We start from the raw sequence: 25,308 nt of genomic DNA on the forward strand, positions 1-25,308 counted from the left end.
AGTGTATTCAGTTGTCTCTGTTCCATTGTAGCACAAGAGTGAACTGTGGTAGTACACCATTATTGTTTTTGCAAGTTTGTATATATCTCTATTTTATATTTGGGGGGTCGCGAAAAAAGTCACAATCATAAATGCGGTCGTGAATAAAATAGTTTAAGAAGCCCTGGCTTACGGGAATGCCTTCTGGGATGTCTTTTTAAGTATAACTGGCCCCTATTCAGGCGTTACAAATGTGGAGACAACCCGAAAAACTCCACGTGGCCAGCCCGTCGTGGCCAGGCGCGAACCCACGATCGAACTCAGTTTTCAGAGAACAGAACCGCTTGGCCAATGGTGAGCCATAAAGAAATTTGAAAGTAAGTTCGGCCAGAGTCAATATCATTTTTACCTGTGCTTCGTCATTCAGGTAGCATGCCAAGTGTGTGCTGAGAGCTGTAAAAAAATCGACTGTAATAAAAGTAAATAAATCTCTTCTAAAAATAACACTACACTATTTGAAACTTGTTATCAATTTTTAAACGGCGTTATTACAATAAACACAATTGCGTCAATCGAGAGATTACTATATATAGACTGTCTATACAAAAACCTTACACATGCATATAGAAAATTAAATATGAATAACACTACTGAAACGGTAAGCTTTTTACAAACATGTTTATAATTTTTATATTATACTAGCTGCAAGGACTTGCTTCGCAGGGTTTTTATTTGTTCGTACATTTGTATGTAATATAGTTTTTTTCTTATATATATATATAAAAGACTGCTTTTCTAAGTAATCTAAAATCTAGCTGCAAGGACCCACTTCGCTGGGTTTTTATTTGTGGGCAATAAGTAACGATAGTGAAGAGTAAGATAATTACATTATAGCCAATCTTACCCGTTTTCACAAAATGCAAGAATTAGGTCTTTCGTTTCCAGACGTTTCCAGAAAATTTTTACATGAGCATAAAAATATGTTCGATTTCCCGCAAAAGCGCAAAAAACCGCCTGTAAATCTTGCATGCCGCTTTTTATTAACACTTCCTGGTCCCGATTTTATTTCTGAACGTCTCCTGTTTACGTCCAGTCAAACGAACTATTTTCAACGTTTCTGGAACGTTTACGATCGTTCTATAATCGAACCAATATTCGAATTTTATGTTCGAATTAAATTCGAACAAATTCGAACAAAACATTCGAAATAGAAAGCCACTTTCAACCACTTTCAGCCTCATATCTCCCGCACCCTTATAGCTATCGAGACGCAACCACCCCTATGCACGAATGGAGACTTGGGGCTACCACCACATACAAACACCATTCACGTGCGATGTGTAGTTTTTGCGAAAAAGTGAAATATAGGGACATACATGTCCATTTATATATATATACTAGCTGTTACCCGCGGCTTCGCTCGCGCGGATTTTGCAAGCAAACCCTATTTATATTCAATATTTCAACAATCATAGTAATTGTTATTTAACAACTACCGCTGAGAATGATGTGAATCAAACGAACTGTTTTTAATTTGATAAATTTTCTGGAACGTTTACAATCGTTTTATAATCGAACCAATACGCAGAAAGAAATTCAAATTTAAAACGGTTCGAACATTTGGTTAAAAAATCGAAATATATAAAAATATTTATAAAAATGTCTGAAATGTTATCTATTTAATACCCTTAAGTACTCAATGAAGACTAAACGTAATTAATTAATTAAAAACAAAAAAATCTCATCTAAAATAGTACAATAGAAACCGTTCTTCCGGTTCTATCAAAACCAATAAAATAAGTTTTCCTACTTCTCTTTCTGTTATAGTCAGAAAAGCGACTTTTACAAGACAGTAGAAGACTAATGGTTTGGTGACAGATTGACATTGAGCATCGTATGTCTTCACTGTGGTACAAAATACTTGGCAAAGAAAGACATTCAATAACTCTTACAGGAATGTAGCTAATGATGAGATATCAGATACATCTCTAAAGAAAAATTTTTATTCATTCGCTTATATCAAATACTATTTTTTCTTGATTTATTTTCGAGACTTTCGGTTTTATACTCACCCGATTTGAAAAAAAATTTTATTTATAATTTATTTTTAATATATATTTACGACTTTAATTTATTCAAATATAATTTACTTTTATCTACGTTTATCACTAGGCTATTTAAATTACATTGTCGGCTTCTGTGCAATTACACAAAAGTAAATTGCTTTAAACATTTTTTTTATTATTAAATAAATTTACGGAATGTATAATTGTATATATTTGAATTTAATTTTACTTGTAGTGTCGTGCCGTGAATGGTATAGATGAGAATCAACGTTGTAACTTTGTGAGAACGACACTTGATTGTAGAAGCACTCTTAGTTATATCGATTACACCGCTTATATATACTGTTCTTTTGGAAATGAAGGTGACAGAATTGCTGTTGGACTTAGTGTAAGTGTACTAATTTCAAATTTATTATTATCTCAAAACGGTATATTTATGTAATATAGAACGTCATAAACAATAGTAAACAATAGCTAGATTTTAGCATGTTAATTTTCAGCGTAAAATTCCATCTTTGGACTTTCATCAGAATACTAATATCTGTATAACGTAACGTGTTATATATGCAGTAACTAGTTAAGAAACGTAACAGAGCTTTTGTATTATGTAGTTATAAAAAAATGTATGCAAGAGGCAGACAAACTCTGTAGAATAAAGAGAGAGTAGAAATAGATTGCAGAGTTGGAGGAAGAATACAATGACCAGGAAGTAAGAATTTCTATAAAAGAATACAGGAACAGAAGAAGGGTTTCAATTTCGTACCGTGTTTTGCAGAGATAAAGATGGAAATCTTATAGTGGAAGAAGGACAGATCCTGGATCGGTGGGCTGAATATATTAGTGAACTGTTGAACGCTACTGCAGAAACTATAATACCAGAACAAGATGAAACTGAGTACGAGCGACAGTGGACGATTGCTGTGTGTGATGTATTACAAATACTCATGCCAACGGAGAGGAAGTTAGACTGGAAAATAAAGGCCTGAAGAATAATAGGGCACCACAGAGTGATAATATTGCAGCAGAGATGATTTAGTACGGGGGAGTGAACTGTTGACACTGCTTGTTCACCAGTTGATATTAGAAGTATGGGAAAAGGAAGAGATGCCCGATCAGTGAAGGGCTGGCCGTTGTGTGCCCGATTCATAAGAAGGGGGAGAGAGCAATATGCAAAAACTATCGTGGTATATCTTTACTTAGTACTGTGTATAAGGTCTTAGCTAAAGTCATGGAAAGAAAGCACACTCCACTAGTAGAAGAGAGAGAGACTGGGTGACTACCATTGTGGATTTAGGCAAGGTAGATCAACGATGAATCACATCTTCACTATAAAGCAAATAATGGAAAAGTGCTATGAGTTTAATATGGATGTTCACCAACTCTACGTGGATTTACGATAGTGTGAACAGGAGGTCCTTGTACCAGATGTTGATAGATATGGAGTTTCCATGTAAATTAATCAGATTGGTGCAAATGACTCTCGCCAGCACGAAATGTCAAGTGAAAGTAGAGGGAAATTTTACTATATTAGTTGAAATTAATCAAGGTTTACGGCAGAGCGGTGTGTTATCCACACTGCTGTTTAACGTAGTTCTGGTGAGAGTGATGAGATGGAGTGGAGTGGAGTGGAGGGCAATTTACAAACTGGCAATCTGTTCAACTGTGTTAACCAAAGTTTACCTTATGCGGATGATGTTGGTATCCCGTCTCGTAACCTGGGAAAGCCAGAAGAAGGATTTCGTAGATTGGAAAGTGAGGCGGAGGAATTGGGGCTTTGTGTGAACCACAGTAAAACGTAGTACTTGTTTTTGTCTAGGAAAGTTGCTGCTAGGGAAGACAAATACATCAAGTTGAACGGTGTCAACTATGTGAAATGTGAGAAATTACAGTACCTGGGAGTACTGGTAACTAGTGATAACAACTTAAGAGTTAAAGGTAAGGATTGCAGAGGAAATAGAGCTTACTGGGCCCTGATTAGAATTCTCAAATATCGTAGCCTGTGTAGAAGATTGAAGGTGGCTGTTTATCGCACAGTTATTAGACCGATGGTGATGTATGGTTCGGAAACATGGACAATGACTGGCTGTGAAGAACTCTTGAGAAGATGGGAGAGAAAATTCTACGGAAGTTATTTCGAGCAGTGTGTGAGGCGGGGCAATACAGTATGCGGAAAAACAATGAATTAGTAGAACTGTATGGTTATACTGATATAGTTGTGGAAATAAAGAGAAACAGACTTAGATGGTTAGTTCATGTTGAGCGAATGTCAGATGATAGAGCTGCTAAGAAGATCTCTAGAGGAAATCCGTGTGGCAGGAGATGTAGAAGACCACGGAAGCAATGGCAATGATGAGGAGAATGATTTGAGGAAGACGGGAATCGGTGATTGGAGGAAACGTGCAAGAGATCGTCAGGATTGGACTGCAATTGTCAGAGGCCAAGGCCTCTGACAATCGCATGACAATTATTATTATTTTTTATTGAAAACTCAATTAATAATAATTATTAATAAAACGGAATTTAAAGGCACCATTTTAAAAATATAATTGTGTTTATTACATAAAAACAATTAAAAATCTGCATGTTTTTAACAAAATGCAATTAGAAACTGAATCAAAATTTTGATTGTGTTATACTTATAAATCACAATTGAACATTTTAATTTGTGATCTTTTGTTTGTTTCTATAGGAAATAAATAGGCTATATTTAAATTCGATTTTATAGAAACCAATAAATTACAAGTAATATAATAATTTTAGTAACATATTTTTTCTCTTTTCCATCAGGTTTTATGGCTATTGTTGTTATTCATTGGTCTAGGAAATAAATAGGCTATATTTAAATTCGATTTTATAGAAACCAATAAATTACAAGTAATATAATAATTTTAGTAATATATTTTTTCTCTTTTCCATCAGGTTTTATGGCTATTGTTGTTATTTATTGGTCTAGGGATAACAGCAAATGGCTTGTGAGTAGATATTCTGTTTTATACCTCTAATTTTAAACTAACAACCAATATAACATTGAAGATGACAACGTCAGATTTACAAACATAAAATCTATTTACATTCTGAAGTGAACCATTTGTTGTTCTAAAATTGTAAAACTGTGAGATTTCGACTTGTATATAGGTTTAGTATATAGTCGTTGTCATCACTAGAAATACATAGAGCAGAACTCGCGATAAAATTTATCCATAAGAGTTTCTAACATGTGTATAGCTTCTAGCTATTTTATATGACTTTGTTACGTTTCAAATAATTTCTAATATTTACTATAACTTTGTTTATTTTATTGAATCAATTGTTATTTTTTTCCTATAGCTTATGTCCTGCACTTTTTGTCATTTCGAAAACTTTGAAGATGTCTCAGAATGTTGCTGTATCTTTTAATTCTATTAAAATATATTTATGTTATTAATTATAAATTGTATTGTGTAGCTGAAAGTTTTATTATTGTAAATTGCTTTAAACATATCTTACGTATAGAAGGTACAGAAGACAAACATACATATAGAACATACGTACAAATAAAATACTTTTATACATACAGATATATTTAGATATGTAAATATATTTGACAATCAATTAACCATTCACGTAAACACATATTATTATAAATAACATACTTGTATAATGTTCAGACACATACCTACATGTATAAATTACAGATACGTATTTAAAATCAACGATAGAAATATACACTTATATTCACATCTGTATTCTTATGCATAATAAACACTTGCATACAATATAAACACATATACATCCATGCACTCACTATATAAATACATCTATAGACACATAAACAACCTCAAACATGTAAGTGATAAAATAATAATAAAATATGGAAATACTTGTTAACCAAATTACTTATTATAGAACCACAGAAATACATTCTAATTATAAAAAATAATTAATAAATATATTAACCTTAACATATATAAACAGGGAGTAACTTTGTTAGCCTTTGGAAATGGTTCTCCTAATATATTTTCGGCTATTGCTGGTATTCAACAAGGAAAAACTGATCTTGTAATAGGAGGATTAATAGGTAAGTAAATAAATGATTTAATTAACATTAAATAGAATAATTTTCTGCAATTTATTAATGAAAAATATTTATAATTTTAACAGGGGCAGGTATATTTGTAACCACAGTAGTAGCTGGTTCAATATTCCTAATTAAGTCTTTTACAATTATGAAAAGACCATTTCTTAGAGACATATTTTTCTATATTGGAGGAACAGCTTGGGTTTTCTACCTTTGTTATACAGGTTTTATTTACGTATACCACGCTATAGGTACTGTTTCTATACTTATAGTTTGTAAAATTACTTTAAAAAATAATTTAAATTGATTTTAAAAATTCTGAAAAAATTACAGGATTAGTTATTCTTTACGTAGTCTACGTAATAGTTGTAGTGGTCAGTAGGTACATTCATCTGAAATATCAAGTACCATCGAAAGAAAAAGGTAATTTGAGTGCTCTTACATATAATTAAATTATTTTAAAAAATTGATTTTTCATTGTCCCGTTATTGTTGTTGTTAAAGCTTACATCTTTTAAAAAATTTTTTGCGTCTTTTTACTTTTTTTAAATAGTAAATATTATGTTATTAGCATATTTAATTTGATGGAAGTGAGTAAAGATATTATACTGTTACTGAAATTAATTGAGAATGTGTTTGTATATATATCAATATCAGTAAATTTAATGGACGTCCTGAAGGATTAAATCCAGATAATAGAACAATGATTAAAGTTTGCTTACATAAATTATTAGAGATAATTAAATTATCAACATATTGAGAATGAACTCCGTTGAAACATATTTAAAACTATTACAANTTATGCATTTTTAATTAGTAAATATTATGTTCTTAGCATATTTAATTTGATGGAAGTGAGTAAAGATATTATACTGTTACTGAAATTAATTGAGAATGTGTGTATATATATCAATATCATTAAATTTAACGGACGTCCTAAAGGATTAAATCCAGATAATAGAACAATGATTAAAGTTTGCTTATAAAAGTATTAGAGACATAGTAATTCCTCAGTTTTCGTTGACTTCGGTTTTCGTCGAATTTTTCCGCGAAAAGTTTGTCTCGGTTTTCGTCGGTTGCCTCGGATTTCGCTGGAGTGCTCAAGTGAACTTTCTGCTAATATTTCGAAAACAAAGGGCGATCCACGAGTCTTCCTGCTCAGTGTGGCGTTGTTTCTCGATGTGTGAGCATTACCCCGCGCTTTTAGCCAAACAATTCCATTGCTTTCCTTTCCTTTTAGCTCCATCTTGCGACCAAAGAAAGTTTCCAAAGCCATCAATCCTTGAAAGAAGAAAGCCAGGAATACTTTCGAGTTGAAGAAGGAAATTATTGTAAAATACAAGAGCGGCATTAAGATTGCTGAAATCGGCCGTATATACGAGAAGTCGCCATCCACGATATGTTCCATTGTGGCGAAAAAGGAAGCAATAAAGGCGTGAATGTGCTAACGATACAGAGATCGCAAACAGTTGAAGATGTCGAACACTTATTAATGAATTTGAATCAATCAAAATCATAGAGGAAAAGGTGATATTATGGAACACTGCGGGTATTATGGAACCACCCCATTTCGAACTGATAATAAAGGCGAACTGTAGCGGACTGTGGATGAACTGAACTAGGCAGACATCCATAGCAGGGGAAAAAACCGTTTTACTTCAGTTAAACAGTTGTCCGTATTTAATCAGCAANTATTATGGAACACTGCGGGTATTATGGAACCACCCCATTTCGAACTGATAATAAAGGCGAACTGTAGCGGACTGTGGATGAACTGAACTAGGCAGACATCCATAGCAGGGGAAAAAACCGTTTTACTTCAGTTAAACAGTTGTCCGTATTTAATCAGCAAATTTGTTTTTTTCAAAATTCGCAATTTTTGAATGCTAAGTGAATTTAATTATTTTTAAAATATAAATCGTGTAGTTGTAGATTCGCTGGTGCATGTATTCCGTTCCAGAGACTTATGGGTACATATTAATCTGTGTGATGTTCATGTTTTTTAAATTTTGGTCTTAACAGACATAAGTTAATTCAAGATGGCGATGCGTGAAATACGGACCCCGTTGGTGCTTTTACAGTAATATGGAACAGGACTTCTCCGAACTCTCTCTTTGCAAGCAGACATTCGTTCTGAGCAATTTGTCAAAAAGACACTAGGTAGAAAGTCAATTCTTCCTGAGAATATCGAAAAAGAGCTGCTTGAATATATATCGTTGATGGAGGTCATATTTTTCTATTACAAAAGCATTTTTGCAATAAAATACATTTGAGTAGATAATTTTGTAATTATTTAACATTCTTTGTACTTTCCTATTTGTTTTTGTCTACATTAAAGCATTTTTTTTGAAAATATAAAGTAAGATTCTGTATTACCACCCAATTTTCTCTAAGCTTACTTTCTGACTTTTTGTACAAAAGCCTTCAAAAACCATACGGTAGACCCCCCTATAACGCTTAGATACGTTCCACGCTAATCGAATTTTACGTTGTAGGAATGATTAAATACATGAGCCAATCGCAGCCCGATAGGTGTGAACTTTACGGACTAAGGCTGTTTGAAAGATTTTCTTCTATAAAATTAACCGATTCTAGACTAATTCCACTCAACATTTCCAAAACACGTATAANTTAACAGTGCACTTATTTTACTTCATCATTCTATTTTATTACTTTACAGTAATACTTCAGGTTTCATTGACTTCGGTTATTGTCAATTTTTTTCACAAAAAATTTATATTGGTTTTCATTAGTTGCCTTGGATATCGTTGACATTTCCATGTATCCTCACTGCTAATTTTGAGAAACCACGCGTTTTCCTGCTCAGTGTGATGTTTCTTGTTGTGTGAGCATTACCCCATGCATCTAGCCAAAACAATAGGCGTATTCAAAATCTCAGCATGCAACCAGCACCTCTGTTCAAAATCTCAGATAACTTCTGATTGCTGCAAGCATCTTTTTTGGTGCTCGATACACCAGCAAACAAGATGGCAGTCACAATGATGATCGTAAGAGCTCTATTTTGTGTTGACAGTTTAGAATTTTATTTATTTGTTGATGAATAAACCCTGAATAAATTAATATTCAGTTAGTACATTAATAAAATATTTTAATACACTAGTATATTTATGTAAGACTTCACATAATTTTTTTGTTGTTAAAATGTAATCTAGGATTGATTTAATTATTTAAACACCTACAGAAATTTAAAAAATTTTTATCTCTATTTCTCTTTTTGAAATATTCATTTCTCATTAAGCTGTTCTCATTAAATAAGTTCAAAAATAAATTTAACATAATGTGGAAGTCTACATCATTCTCCATTTTTATTGTTTTTCCTCTCCCAAAATTCCTGGATATCAGCGTTTGTGTTCTCCAGAAAAAGCCAGCAATTGCGATACTTCCAGCAGCATTGCACTAGATTGATGCTGAGATTTTGAATACACGCAATTCCATTGCTTTCCTTTTAGCTGCATCATGGGAAATGCCACGTTAAATGTTCATTTATTCTTTACATTAATCTTTTATATTTATTTTATATTAATTTCTTATTGTTTTTAGTATTAAACGCTATATTTATTCTCTATAAAATGTGTTTTTGGTATGTATTTTGGAGTATCTAAAACGAATTAATTGAATTTACATGAAATTGTATAAAAGCAATTGCCTCGTTTTTCGTCGTTTTCGGATTTCGCGGACTGATTATCGACGAAAACCGAGCTATGACTGAAATTACATTATCAACGTATTGATAATGAACTTCGTTCAAATATATTTGAAACTATTAAAAAAGTATGCAGAATTTTACGTAATTAATTATTATATTTAAAGATTTAATTGATTAATGGGTTATTAAATATAAATTTTTTATTTAAACATATAAAAACAGAATTCCAAAAAAATAATTTGAAAAGAATTCTTTTGAAGTGCGCTTGCTCTTTTTCGAAAAATGGGATATATGCTCCCTGCATTCACTCTTACTTTTAGATTTCGTTTCGTCTTTATAGATCTTCTACTTCTAACTGTGACCGTGCAGTTTAACTTGCTGAATGTGGGAGTAACGGTACAGGTAATTAAGCCCTAATGTCACAAAGGTCAGTTGTTTGTAAGGGTCAATGTGTATTTCTTTGCATTTCTGATGATATTTATGTTAAGAAACCATTTTACAATGTTCGTAAAAATCTTTCAGAAGTGTCTGCACAAGAAAAATCTAGTAAATTAGCACCAGTAGCATCTTTCTCATCCATTAATTTTGGAAAAGCCAAAAGGGAAGATGATCCTGAAGCAGCTGGTGTAGTTCTTACCTGTAAGTTCAAGTCTATATAAACAATATAAAGTATAAAAAGTTTAAAGCGGAAATTTTATAAATATTTAACTATATTTTGAACATTTTTCTACAGCGTTCTTTTTTCTTAATGATTTTTGGGATAATNCCAAAAGGGAAGATGATCCTGAAGCAGCTGGTGTAGTTCTTACTTGTAAGTTCAAGTCTATATAAATAATATATAATATAAAAAGTTTAAAGCGGAAATTTTATAAATGTTTAACTATATCTTGAACTTTTCTTTACAGCGTTCTTTTATCTTAATGATTTTTGGGATAATCCACAACATTCTCAACCCATTTCACCAGAACAAGAATCTGGAATTTTTGTCACTACAACACCACCAGAAATAACTGGGTGTCGTCCTACATGTAATAGAATACTTTTAATTTTATTTTTTAAATATTTAAAGATTATATTTATAAAAATATACATTTATCGATTTTGATAATATTTTTTAAGAAATTAAAATAATTTCATATGTTCTATTCTGTAATTTAAAATATTGTTGATAAAATGATTAAAAATACATTTAAATGATGTATTTTGTGATTATTATATAAAATTTCCAGTGATATTTTAATTATTAATTCAGAAATTAACAATCATCACTTACATATTTAGCAATTAATGCCGAAGTTCAAATTAATTATATTCAATTTTTAAACGTATCTTTTAGATTTTTGTATCTAAAGTATATGTATTAAAAGCTTTAAAATACAGTAAACATGGAATTTTTCTACCACTTAAAGTAAAACTGACATATTTACTGATAGGCAGTATCAGCGTTGACATGGAATCCCTAGAGAAGACATCAAGTGANGGATGAATTTTTTAAAAATTTTATCATGTTTAACTTTAATCTTTTTGCCCCGAGGACACTAAAGGAATTTTTACCATAGCCATCACGGGTTCGACGGAGCCTACAATGAGCAATGATTAATCGAGCACATGGAATAAAAAATGAAAAATGTTTGCAACTGCTAATCCAAATCCTGGATCTCTCATAACGATAGGTTGATGCCTCAACTTCCTCGGCCATAGAGTCTCGTGTGATCTTGGTTAATGAAATCCTTGTTAATCCGATACAGTTTAAATCTGGTACCTCTAGTAAACAGGATATAATATATGTCTCGAATCGCTGGTATATACACTATTTAAGTGAATTCTGTAGAACTGTCATTCGGATAACCCGCAGCTCTGGGCAAGAATTGTGGTATGACTTGTAGCCATAGGGTGCCACCTTTAAGGAGGACTTACTCTAAGAGGCAATCCATGCGGCCTTAAATTTATAAAAATTATTTTTATACTTTAACTTTACGGGACACGACACTACTTAAAATTTTTTGGGTGCTAAATGAGTCCCGGATTATTGGAATTGGTACTTGTGCTTTTAGTAAATTTATAATAAACAGGAAACTTAGAATTCTGTTCCAATTAAAAAGTAAGCAAAGTTGTGATGATGTCACTTCCTTATGTACCAATATTGACAAAAGATAATACAATTTCTCAAAATATGGACAAAATTATGTCATACCTGTCAATTTCCCATAAGAACAGTTTAGAGAAATTTGTTTGTTTGTTTGTTTGTTTGTTTTGTTAAGTTATGGCAACGCAACACTTGGACGATCTGCCTAGGGCAGGGCTTCTTAAACTGTGGGTCGTGACCCCGTTTGAGATCGTTTAGCGAAATCTTGGGGTCGCGAGATTTTAATGCAAAATATTGAAAATAATTTATGAGAGTTTGAAAATGGCACGCTTTGTGTCATAGGTTTCGTGAGTTGCGCTTTGTGGCACTTCTGGTGCAGCGAGACAACAATTCAGCAACACTGATTGTAGTGTGAACTAGTGTAGTGTTGTCGCTTATCAGTGTATTCAGTTGTCTGTGTTCCATTGTAACACAAGAGTGAACTGTGGTAGTACACCATTATTGTTTTTGCAAATTTGTATATATCTTTATTTTATATTTGAGGGTCGCGAAAAAAGTCACAATCATAAATGCGGTCGTGAATAAAATAGTTTAAGAAGCCCTGGCCTACGGGAATGCCTTCTGGGAAGTCTTTTTAAGTATAACTGGCCCCTATTCAGGCGTTACAGACGTGTAGAAAACCCGGAAAACTCCACGTGGCCAGCCCGTCGTGGCGAGGCGCGAACCCACGACCGAACTCACAGTTTTCAGAGAACAGAACCGCTTGGCCAATGGTGAGCCATAGAAAAATTTGACAGTAAATTCGGCCAGAGTCAATATCATTTTTACCTGTGCTTCGTCATTCAGGTAGCATGCCAAGTGTGTGCTGATAGCTGTAAAAAATCTACTCTAATAAAAGTAAATAAATCTATTCTAGAAATAACACTACACTATTTGAAACTTGTTATCAATTTTTAAACGGCGTTATTACAAAAAACACAATTGCGTCAATCGAGAGATTACTATATATAGACTGTCTATACAAAAACCTTACACATGCATATAGAAAATTAAACATGAATAACACTACTGAAACGGTAAGCTTTTTACAAACATGTTTTTAATTTTTATATTATATAAACGCATCATAAATATTAATATATATATATATACAGTAATACCGCGGTTTTCGTCGATAATCTGTCCGAAAACACTCGGCAAAATTTGAAACCTACGAAAACCGAGACAATTATTTTCGAATGAATCAATGTAAATTTAATTAATTCGTTCTAGACACTGTAAAATACATACCAAAAACACATTTTATAGGAATAAATATAGTGTTTAATATTAAAAACAATAAGAAATTAATATAAAATGAATATAAAAGACTAATGTAAAGAATAAATGAACATTTGACATGGAATTTACTAGGGTTTCTCTAACGGGATCTCGGGATCGTCTTATCCCGGAAAATCTTGCAAAGTTCTTAAAAAAGTCACCCTTTTCTTATTTTGTGTTAAGGTTGAGGACATTTATGCAAATAGAAGGTATAATTAACTCATAAACTGACATAATACGTTTTTATTTATTAATTTTTATCCTGTTTATTAGTTTTTAAAATTTTTACATATTATTATGGCATGTCACAGATTGTTAATAATCAATATGTATTGATAGCCTATTTGTGGCAGGACTCTGAAAATTCTTTACTAGTCAATAACTGTAATATCTTGAATAATTGCGCCGATGCTGTCTTAATTTTTATCGAAACCCAGTAGTCTTCAATAACTGCATTATGCCAAGCTGTGCAAATTGGACAAGGATACAAACGAGTACGAAGTATGCAAATATGAAGTTTTTCTTCATAAAACTGATTATTAAACGAACTGCCGAATTATTTGTTTTTGCGAAATTAGCAGCGTGACCTGGCTACTAATTTTGTAAACGAAAAATTTGTTTCGGTTTTCGTCTATTACCTCGGATATCGTCGGCGTTTCGAAGAAAACCAAGATATTACTGCATATATAAGTTAATTATTTATTTATATAAATTAGTGTATAATTTATTTAATATATAGTTAATGTATGTGAAATTATTATATACTACATATACAGGATAATAAATAGAATTTTAGATAGTTTATGTATATATTGTACACATATTATATATTATATATACTGTATACATAATTTACCAAAACTTCTAAACTTCTACTAAAACAATTAAATGAAATTAAAAAAAAAAACATTTTTTAATATTAATGTTTTAAAATTAAATTAAATATTTATTATTATATGTTTTTAATTATTTTAAAATATTTTAATTAAAATTTTGTTTATGATAATAAACTAATAAGAAGTAATAAAATTAAAATATTTTAATTCAAATTTTATTTGAATTAAAATATTTTTAGTATTATTAATTTAGTAAAATTAATTAGTATTTTTAATTCAAATTTTATTTTATTTAAAAAAAAGAAAGAAAAAGAAACTAAAAGTTTATTTGCTGATGAAGTTAAAATCATCAGCATGAAATTTAAAAAAAAGAAGAAAAAACAATATTCAGATTGATGATTTTAACTTCATAAGCAAAAGTCAGCATTAAAAACTGCTGTTTTATCGTATTAAAATAAGAATAAAAACATAAATCAATTTTAAATTAATAAATAAGCTGCAATAAAAATTTAAAAAATGTAAAAAAATAGACTTTATAATCATTATAAATTGTATTTCAGATAATTTTTAGAATTTATAATGCTGATTTGTACTGTAAAACCTGTCTAAAACCTGTCTATTAAACAGAAACCTGCCTAAATGGAAAACCAACCTCGGAACAATATAATTTTCTATATAAAATACTATTATAAGCCGGAAACCTGTTTAATGCGGAAACAAAAGAGAATGTCGCGTAAAAATTGCTTCTGAGTAAAGCAGAATCTTTTGCTGGAAATCTCCTGTATAAAACGGAAAATTCTGGCCTTTTGTTTTACACAGGATTTATAGTTGTTAACATTAAAAAGATGCTAACAATTTTAAAAACCTGTCATTAAAGTACATGCGTTACGCCGCGGTGCTGCGCGTGTAGTTTAAATAACTTCTGTTTAATTAAAATTAAACATGTTAATAAAGAGGAATGGTGTAATTTAATGTGTATTTAACATTTGGCATATTAAATTTTTCATCTTAACGAATGATTTACGAAATGCTTTGACGTTCTCATTGCCGCAGATGGCAACGATATTTATGGGAATAAAATATTAAATTTTTAATATAATCACACAAATTTCTTAAATATAAAATTATATTTATCTCTATGTACAGGGTGGTTATAATTAAAGTTGCTATAATTACAACTGTATAGAGCCTATTCTCTTTGATGTATTTTGATGAAACCTGGTATATACGTTATATGGACCATGGAAAAAAAAGGAAAAAGCAGAAAAATATTTAGTTTAAATTTTTACCATTAGGGGAAAAAATGGTGCATGAAGAACATGAAACACAAAATAGAAACATGCAAAATATTTTTATTTACGACATTTGTTCAATGTGCAGTCCATTTGCGGCAATTACATGTTCAAAGCGCCTTATAGCGTGTTCAACAGTAGCTCGAAAAGTTTCTTGAGAAATTGCAGCAATATGGCGTGTTATGCTTGCTTTTAATTCAGGCAGAGTTCGTATACCTCCTCTATAGACACGATCTTTCAGATATCCCACAACCATGGAATAACACCGTGGCATAACACAACAACATATCCATCTAATTGAAATCGAAAGAAACAAACAATCAGCATCCATCTAGAAACACAGTACACACCGAAAAAGACTCAACATGGCCACTGCCGCGATGCATAACAGTATCGTGTTCTGACCGTATGTTTATAGGCCTTGATTTGCTCAGTTACAGATAGCGCCATATATTGGCACTACGTATAAATCAGCAAATCGAATGTAGATAGAAGTTAATTGATTTATATAAATCCAATTGATATTATGGGATGAGATGTACGAAATTATCTCAGTTAAAAGCATTCTAATGTAATTGCCGAGTTTCGTAGCAATTGGTAGAACGGCATAGGAATGTATAGCTAACAAACGAACTTACAAACTAACATTCTCATTTATATATATAAATTATACCACATGTATCAAGCACTTTCATAGCTTCCTGATAAAGTTTGATTTCATAATGATACCTCAGGTGTTTAATCACTTGGTGTTTTAAGACGTTACGTAAGATAACATTAGTAATTATATAAATAAAATATTAGAATATAATATAAGAAAAAGGTTAGAAGTACGAAAGAATCTAATAATCAATTTTTGTTGAGTTTATTTTTTGCCCGACCAACGAATACCAATGGCTCTAGATATGTTAGGTACACACGATTTAATTTTCGTTATAGTTCAGGTTTCGTTGTTGCACTAAAATTTACCAGGAAATGAACAAGACACAAAGTAATTCTTGATTTTTGTTATAATAATAATTAAAATTTTTAATTAAATAATAATTCTTGAAAGCTACACGATGAAATTATCTCAAGTCTTTAAGTGTTTAACACTTAAACAACACTGGAAATATTCGCTGTTTAAGTGTTAGACAGTTAACACAGCGGACAGTTTCTCATACATAAATCTGCCCAAAGCATTCTTTGGCAGATTGCCCATGTGTTACGTTGTGCTATTCAATTAAACGAAATAAAACACCTTTTCAAACAATTTAATAAAGCTGAACAATATTTTTTAGTATATGCATTCTATAAAACTAAATATCGTAAAAATTTGAAAATCAATGAAATATTTTGCTGACATATGACAAATTTTTCATTTTCTTAAGTTTTTCAATGTAAAAGGTTAAATTATTTAAAAGATGATTTCACAAGAACACTTTTCCGAGAATTTAGCAAAGTATTATGTGGCTGTTAAATATTATTTTGACTAATATAACTGCAAACACTATCATAAAGTAATTGGTAAATTTACTTTTAACAATATATGGTTTTGTAGATAGCAATTTCTTATAATTATAATTTTGATTTCAGCAAAAGTTTTTCAGGAGCCTCAAAATTATACCTACGTAACTGATGCGGTCCAAGTCTCTCGAAGTGAATGGTATCATATAAGAACAATGGGATTGGGTAAATGGGTGCTAAGTGGTAAATATCTAGCAGAAAGGCATTCATAGTAATCTGTCCTAGTTCGTTTTCCAGTAGTGCTTATGCAATGTAAGGATGATTAGATTAATGGAACAAGGCATCGCAATGCATGGACGGTGTGTCTAAAAGATGCCTCCTGGGAGCACATTCAGAGAAAACTGGCTCAGATGCTAAACACACGAAGAATACTTAAAAAACTCCATGTAACCAATCAACTAGTAGTGGCGAAACCACTACTAGTGGTCAGTTGTGGTCTTATGAAATGTGAGAATGTTATATTCTTATATTCATACATTACATAGGCTTCGATTGAGCAGTGAAATTAAATATTAATTTAGATATTAAGCTTCTTTTCTCATTTCCTGTATCATCTTTGATCGAACACATTTTTAGTACACTCACCTAACATCTCTGTGTGAAAAGAAATTGACTTTAGACTAGGTGTTGAGAAACGTATTAAGTGTATCTCTTATATTAGAATTTTATTAGTAGTGAAATAAATATTAATTATTTAAGATTAGTAATGAATGATTTGGAACCTTTACAATCAGAAAGTATCTGCTCTAAAGTAGCTGAGTGATAAAATCACAAAACACTAACAAGTGGTGGAGGATCCCAGCATAGTCATCTATATACTTACTAGGTCTGAGTCACAGGAAGAGTGCATGTTTTAACAAATTATTATGTCTAGAATACGCTATTTATTAAAATTATAAATAAGTTTGATTCTTAGAGAAGTATCAATACATTCTATCTTCTGTGTACCACTGTGTACCATATAATATATTTTATTTCTCAAAAACCTTATTTTTGACTTTTCTTCTAACCAAAAGTAACCTATAACAAAACTTTTCTTTATATAATCTTAAACCTTTACATTAAAATACGTAAGTAAAGTAATAGAGTATACCTTTGATTGATAGGATATCTACTACAGTTGAAGTACTCTATAACCTTTCTATCAAAACCAATAAAATAAGTTTTCCTACTTCTCTTTCTGTTATAGTCAGAAAAGCGACTTTTACAAGACAGTAGAAGACTAATGGTTTGGTGACAGATTGACATTGAGCATCGTATGTCTTCACTGTGGTACAAAATACTTGGCAAAGAAAGACATTCAATAACTCTTACAGGAATGTAGCTAATGATGAGATATCAGATACATCTCTAAAGAAAAATTTTTATCCATTCGCTTATATCAAATACTATTTTTTCTTGATTTATTTTCGAGATTTTCGGTTTTATACGCACTCCATTTGAAAAATCGTCTTGTTATAAATGTATGTTTTTTTCTTTATAATTTATTTTTTAATACATATATTTACGACTTTAATTTATTCAAATATAATTTACTTTTATCTGCGTTTATCAGTAGGCTATTTAAATTATATTGTTTGCCGGTTTGTCTGCTCGTGTGCAATTACACAAAGTAAATTGCTTTAAACATTTTTTTTTATTATTAAATAAATTTACAGAATGTATAATTGTATATATTTGAATTTAATTTTACTTGTAGTGTCGTGCCGTGAATGGTATAGATGAGAATCAACGTTGTAACTTTGTGAGAAGGACACTTGATTGTAGAAGCACTCTTGGTTATATAGATTACACCGCTTATATGTACTGTTCTTTTGGAAATGAAGGTGACAGAATTGCTGTTGGACTTAGTGTAAGTGTACTAATTTTTCAAATTTATTATCATCTCAAAACGGTATATTTATGTAATATAGAACGTCATAAACAATAGTAAACAATAGCTAGATTTTAGCATGTTCACTTTCAGCGTAAAATTTCATCTTTGGATCTTCATCAGAAAACTATCTGTATAACGTAACGTGTTATATATGTAGTAACTAGTTAAGGAACGTAACAGAGCTTTCGTATTATGTAATTACAGTAGAGCGTCGATTTTCCGAATCAATTGGGGACTGGGGTTGTTCGTATAACTGATATTTCGGATAACCGATTTATGTACGAAAAAATAGTTTAACGTATCCGATGTTAAAATTTTTATCCTTTGCGTGTCGCTTCGTGTTGAATTTTCGTCGATGTTAAGCCTAACAAAGACTATTGCATCGTTAAAAATTATTTTTTTATTTTGTACAAACAAAATAAATATAAATAACAACACAAAGCCCGAATAGTATACATACTAAATTGCCAAACGATCGCAAGCCAAACTTGGGGCAATAATTTAAGGGTGATCTCTGAAATATTAATTGGGAAGATGCAAATTCTGTTACAAGAGATCATAGGAAATGAGAATTCTTGGTGTCTCATGTGTTCAGTCAGATCTTACTCGTGGGAATTAGATATTTTCTCGCAGTAAAATGTAGCCTATGTCCATCTCCAACATGTAAGCTAACAATTATTCTTTTAGTGTTAAGTATCACAAAAAAATTTTTTATTGGTCTATTGCCACGCCCTCTATGATGTCGTACCACTGTTGTTCTATTTGCATGCCATTAGAGATATTTATTAAATTATTGTTTTTATTTTTTATTATTTCAATATGTTCTTTGAATTTTCTTTTATATATATTTTTTTCTGTGTGTAAGATTTTAATATTATTTCTATCAATTTTACATTTACTATTTTTAATATGGTTATACCAGGGAGAGTTGTTATAATTTAATCTAATGGCAGCTTCGTGTTCTTTAATACGTGTCTCTAATGTACGACCAGTTTCACCTATATAATATTTCGGGTTTTGGCAATTACAATTGATTTTATATACAACACCAGTTTTCTTCAATACATCATTATTAAATTTGTCTGTTTTTGATCTATTAATATGAACATTCTGTGAGATTTTGTTGGTCAAAGCTGGGGCCAATGCCACATTCTCTTTTTTAAGATTTTTATTACAATTATTAAAAATATTATCAATGTATGGGAAGGGTTTATATGTTTTGTCTTTTTTAATTTTTGTATTAAACCTATTTTTATCATATTGTGTTTTCCATATCATCAAAGTTTTCTTGGGATAACTATTTAAAATGAATTTCTGTTCTAATTCTTTTAATTCAATTTTTCGGTCATTTTCGTTGGTGGTTCTTGTATATATATTTTTTAATTCCATTATATATGTATTCTTTTTTACTGTCTGTGGAATGCTAGAGTGATAGTTTATTGTTTTATTTACATTGGATGGTTTTTTATAAGTATTAAACGTAAATTTATCTGTTTCATTATTTATTGTTATATCAAGAAAATTAATTTTATTATCTTTTTCCAATTCTATATCAAATTTAATATCATTATTTATACTATTAACTGTGTTAAGAATTATTTTATCATTAGTTATTTTATTATTAAATATTACTAAATANAAAAAATTATACTTCAGATGTTAATTTAGTATCAAAAACGTAAAATATTTGAGTAGCCCAAGACATAGCCAAAGATTGAAGCGCCACAGCACTGGCGAAAATTTAAATTTGCCGACTGGAATTCTTTCGGATGATTGACGTTTTGGATGATTGAATTTCGGAAAATCGACGCTCTACTGTATAAAAAAATGTATGCAAGAGGCAGACGAATTCTGTAGAATAAAGAAAAGAGAGAGAAGAAATGGATTGCGGAGTTGGAGGAAGAATACAGTGACCAGGAAGTAAGGAAGTTCTATAAAAGAATACAGGAACAGAAGTAGGGTTTTCAACTTCATGCCGTGTTTTGCAGAGATAAAAATGGAAATCTTATAGGGGGAGAAGAACAGATCCTGGATCGGTGGCCTGACTATGTTAGTGAACTGTTGAACGCTACTGCAGAAACTATAATACCAGAACAAGATGAAACTGAGTACGAGCGACAGTGGGTGATTGCTGTCTGTGATGTAATACAAATACCCACGTCAACGGAGAGGAAGTTAGACTGGAAATTAAGAGCCTGAAGAATAATAGGGCACCAGAGAGTGATAATATTGCAGCAGAGATGATTTAGTACGGGGGAGTGAACTGTTGACACTGCTTGTTCACCAGTTGATATTAGAAGTATGGGAAAAGGAAGAGATGCCCGACCAGTGGAGGGCTGGCTGTTGTGTGCCCGATTCATAAGAAGGGGAAGAGAGCAATATTCAAAAACTATCGTGGTATATCTTTACTTAGTACTGTGTATAATGTCTTAGCTAAAGTCATGGAAAGGAAGCGCACTCCACTAGTAGAAGAGAGAGAGACTGGGTGACTACCATTATGGATTTAGGCAAGGTAGATCAACGATGAATCACATCTTCACTATAAAGCAAATAATGGAAAAGTGCTATGAGTTTAATATGGATGTTCACCAACTCTATATGGATTTACGATAGTGAGAAAAGGAGGTCCTTGTACCAGATGTTGATAGATATGAAGTTTCCATGTAAATTAATCAGATTGGTGCAAATGACTCTCGCCAGCACAAAATGCCAAGTCAAAGTAGAGGGAAATTTTACTATAGTAGTTGAAATTAATCAAGGTTTACGGCAGAGTGATGTGTTATCCACACTGCTGTTTAACGTAGTTCTGGTGAGAGTGATGAGATGGAGTGGAGTGGAGGGCAATTTGCAAACTGGCAATCTGTTCAACTGTGTTAACCAAAGTTTACCTTATGCCGATGATGTTGGTATCCCGTCCCGTAGCCTGGGAAAGTCAGAGGAAAGATTTCGTAGATTGGAAAGTGAGGCGGAAGAATTGAGGCTTTGTGTGAACCACAGTAAAACGTAGTACTTTGTTTTTGTCTAGGAAAGTTGCTGTTAGGGAAGACAAATACATCAAGTTAAACGGTGTCAACTATGTGAGATGTGAGAAATTAAAGTACCTGGGAGTACTGGTAACTAGTGATAACAACTTAAGAGTTAAAGGTAAGGATTGCAGAGGAAATAGAGCTTACTGCGCTCTGATTAGAATTCTTAAATATCATAGCCTGTGTAGAAGATTGAAGGTGCCTGTTTATCGCACAGTTATTAGACCAATAGTGATGTATGGTTCGGAAACATGGACAATGACTGGCTGTGGAGAAACTCTTGAAAAGATGGGAGAGAAAATTCTACGGAAGTTATTTCGAGCAGTGTGTGAGGCGGGGCAATACAGTATGCGGAAAAACAATGAATTGGTAGAACTGTATGGTTATACTGATATAGTTGTGGAAATAAAGAGTAACAGACTTAGATGGTTAGGGCATGTTGAGCGAACGTCAGATGATAGAGCTGCCAAGATCTATAGAGGAAATCCGTGTGGCAGGAGATGTAGAAGAAGACCACGGAAGCAATGGCTATGATGAGGAGAATGATTTGAGGAAGACAAGAATCGGTGATTGGAGGAAACGTGCAAAAGATCGTCAGGATTGGGCTACGATTGTCGAAGGCCAAGGTCCTACATAGTACTAGTATCATCATTATTTTTTATTGAAAATTCAATCAATAATAATTATTAATAAAACGGAATTTAAAGGCACCATTTTAAAAATATAATTGTGTTTATTACATAAAAACAATTAAAAATCTGCATGTTTTTAACAAAATGCAATTAGAAACTGAATCAAAATTTTGATTGTGTTATACTTATAAATCACAATTGAACATTTTAATTTGTGATCTTTTGTTTGTTTCTATAGGAAATAAATAGGCTATATTTAAATTCGATTTTATAGAAACCAATAAATTACAAGTAATATAATAATTTTAGTAACATATTTTTTCTCTTTTCCATCAGGTTTTATGGCTATTGTTGTTATTCATTGGTCTAGGGATGACAGCAAATGACTTGTGAGTAGATATTCTGTTTTATACCCCTAATGTTAAACTAACAACCAATATAACATTGAAGATGACAACGTCAGATTTACAAACATAAAATCTTTTTACATCCTCAAGTGAACCATTTGTTGTTTTAAAATCGTAAAACTGTGAGATTTCGACTTGTATACAGGTTTAGTATATAGTCGTTGTCATCACTAGAAATACATAGAGCAGAACTCGCGATAAAATTTATCCATAAAAGTTTCTAACATGTGTATAGCTTCTAGCTATTTTATATAAGACTTTGTTACATTTCAAATAATTTCTAATATTTACTAAAAAATTTGTTTATTTTATTGAATCAATTGTTATTTTTTTCCTATAGCTTATGTCCTGCACTTTTTGTCATTTCGAAAACTTTGAAGATGTCTCAGAATGTTGCTGTATCTTTTAATTCTATTAAAACATAATTATGTTATTAATTATAAATTGTATTGTGTACCTGAAAGTTTTATTATTGTAAATTGCTTTGAACATATCTTACGTATAAAAGGTGCAGAAGTCAAACATACATATAGAACACTCATATACTTAGACATGTCAATGTTTGACAAGTTATACCCCGCGCGTCAAGCCAAGCAATTCCATTGCTTTCCTTTCCTTTTTAGCTCCATCTTGCGAACAAAGAAAGTTTCCAAAGCCATCAGTCCTTAGAAGAAGAAANTCAAATGAACCAAATCTGTGCTTTTTAAATTAAAATAATAAAACTTGGTATTTGGATTGACCTTTTTAATCAAAAGGTTAGTTGTTTATAGCTGTATTAGGTTTGGGTGAATGATTTGATCACAAGTTATAAAATGAAACAAGTATCATTTAAGTAAAACTATAATTGTCTAGTTCATTTTCTTCATTCTTCTTATGGTATTGTTTATTCTTTGACTTCCTTTCTTTTTTTTCCTTGATCTTTCCTTTTATATTATGCATTTTTAATTAGTAAATATTATGTTATTGACATATTTAATTTGATGGAAGTGAGTAAAAATATACTGTTATTGAAATTAATTGAGAATGTGTTTGTATATATATCAATATTAGTAAATTTAATGAACGTCCTGAAGAATTAAATCCAGATAATAGAACAATGATTAATTAAAGTTTGCTTACAAAAGTATTAGAGATACAGTAATTTCTGTTTTCGTTTTCTTCGGTTATCGTCGATTTTTTCGGCGGAAAATTTGTCTCGGTTTTCGTAGCTTGCCTCGGATCTCGCTGGCGTGCCAAAGTGAACTTTCTGCTAATATTTCGAAAACAAAGGGCGATCCACGAGTCTTCCTGCTCAGTGTGGCGTTGTTTCTCGATGTTTGAGCATTACCCCGCGCGTCAAGCCAAGCAATTCCATTGCTTTCCTTTCCTTTTTAGCTCCATCTTGCGAACAAAGAAAGTTTCCAAAGCCATCAGTCCTTAGAAGAAGAAAGCCAGGAATACTTTCGAGTTGAAGAGGGAAACTATTGAAAAATACGAGAACAGCATTAAGATTGCTGAAATCGGCCGCATATACGTGAAGTCGCAATCCAGGACATGTTCCATTGCGGCGAAAAAGGAAGCAATAAAGGAGGCTAATGTAGCGAAAAGCGTGAATGTGCGAACGATACAGAGATCGCAAACAATTAAGATGTCGAACACTTATTAATGAATTTGAATCATTCAAAAACATATTATTTAGGGCCTGTATTTATTTTATATTAATTTCTTATTGTTTTAAGTATTAAACACTATATTTATTCTTTATAAAATGTGTTTTTGGTATGTTTTTGGAGTATCTAGAACGAATTAATTGAATTTAAATGAAATTGTATAAAAATAATTGCCTCGTTTTTCGTCGTTTTCGGATTTCGCGGACTGATTATCGACGAAAACCGAGCTATCACTGTAAATAGATTATCAACATATTGAGAATGAACTCCGTTGAAACATATTCGATACTATTAAAAAATTTGCAGAATTTTACGTAATTAATTAAAGCTTTAATTGATTAATGGGTTATTATAAATTAATTTTTTATTTAAACGTATATAAAAACAGAATTCCAAAAAAATAACCTGAAAAGAATTCTTTTGAAATGCGCTTTCTCCTTTTCGAAAAATGGGATATATGCTCCCTGCATTCACTTTTACTTTTAGATTTCGTTTCGTCTTTATAGATCTTCTACTTCTAACTGTGACCGTGCAGTTTAACTTGCTGAATGTGGGAGTAACGGTACAGGTAATTAAGCCCTAATGTCACAAAGGTCAGTTGTTTGTAAGGGTCAATGTGTATTTTTTTTCATTTCTAATGATATTTATGTCAAGAAACTATTTTACAATGTTCATAAAAAATTTTCAGAAGCTTCTTCACAAGAAAAATCTAGCAAATTAGCACCAGTAGCATCTTTCTCATCCATTAATTTCGGAAATATTAAAAGGGAAGATGATCCTGAAGCAACTGGTGTAGTTCTTACTTGTAAGTTCAAATCTATGTAAATAATATAAAATATAAAAAGTTTAAAGTGGAAATTTTATAAATATTTAACTATATCTTGAACTTTTTTCTACAGCGTTCTTTTTT

The 25,308-nt window shown here is 31.4% G+C and overlaps 2 protein-coding genes across 2 annotated transcripts in view; both read left to right on the forward strand.

The window, feature by feature from the left end:
• Positions 1-603: 603 nt before the first annotated feature.
• LOC111619692 (mitochondrial sodium/calcium exchanger protein-like) overlaps positions 604-25,308 on the forward strand; it is a 30,118-nt gene continuing 5,413 nt past the window's right edge. Inside the window, exons 1-11 of the mRNA XM_023361462.1 lie at positions 604-637; positions 2,281-2,433; positions 4,965-5,017; positions 5,373-5,430; positions 6,000-6,102; positions 6,186-6,353; positions 6,436-6,525; positions 10,291-10,407; positions 10,674-10,796; positions 16,878-16,991; positions 25,087-25,203. Of these exons, the coding sequence (XP_023217230.1) occupies positions 617-637; positions 2,281-2,433; positions 4,965-5,017; positions 5,373-5,430; positions 6,000-6,102; positions 6,186-6,353; positions 6,436-6,525; positions 10,291-10,407; positions 10,674-10,796; positions 16,878-16,991; positions 25,087-25,203 (1,117 nt within the window). The 5' untranslated portion in view covers positions 604-616. The remainder of the gene's footprint in view (positions 638-2,280; positions 2,434-4,964; positions 5,018-5,372; positions 5,431-5,999; positions 6,103-6,185; positions 6,354-6,435; positions 6,526-10,290; positions 10,408-10,673; positions 10,797-16,877; positions 16,992-25,086; positions 25,204-25,308) is intronic.
• On the forward strand, positions 12,907-23,219 carry LOC111619683 (mitochondrial sodium/calcium exchanger protein-like). Its single transcript, XM_023361451.1, has 4 exons — positions 12,907-12,930; positions 18,508-18,660; positions 22,679-22,731; positions 23,090-23,219. The coding sequence occupies exons 1-4, from the start codon at positions 12,910-12,912 to the stop codon at positions 23,172-23,174; spliced, it is 312 nt and encodes a 103-aa protein (XP_023217219.1). The 5' UTR covers positions 12,907-12,909; the 3' UTR covers positions 23,175-23,219.

This window comes from Centruroides sculpturatus, unplaced genomic scaffold (assembly GCF_000671375.1).
Source record: "Centruroides sculpturatus isolate CEXI.00-Female unplaced genomic scaffold, Cexi_2.0 scaffold165, whole genome shotgun sequence".
NCBI classification, from domain to species: Eukaryota; Metazoa; Arthropoda; class Arachnida; order Scorpiones; family Buthidae; genus Centruroides; species Centruroides sculpturatus.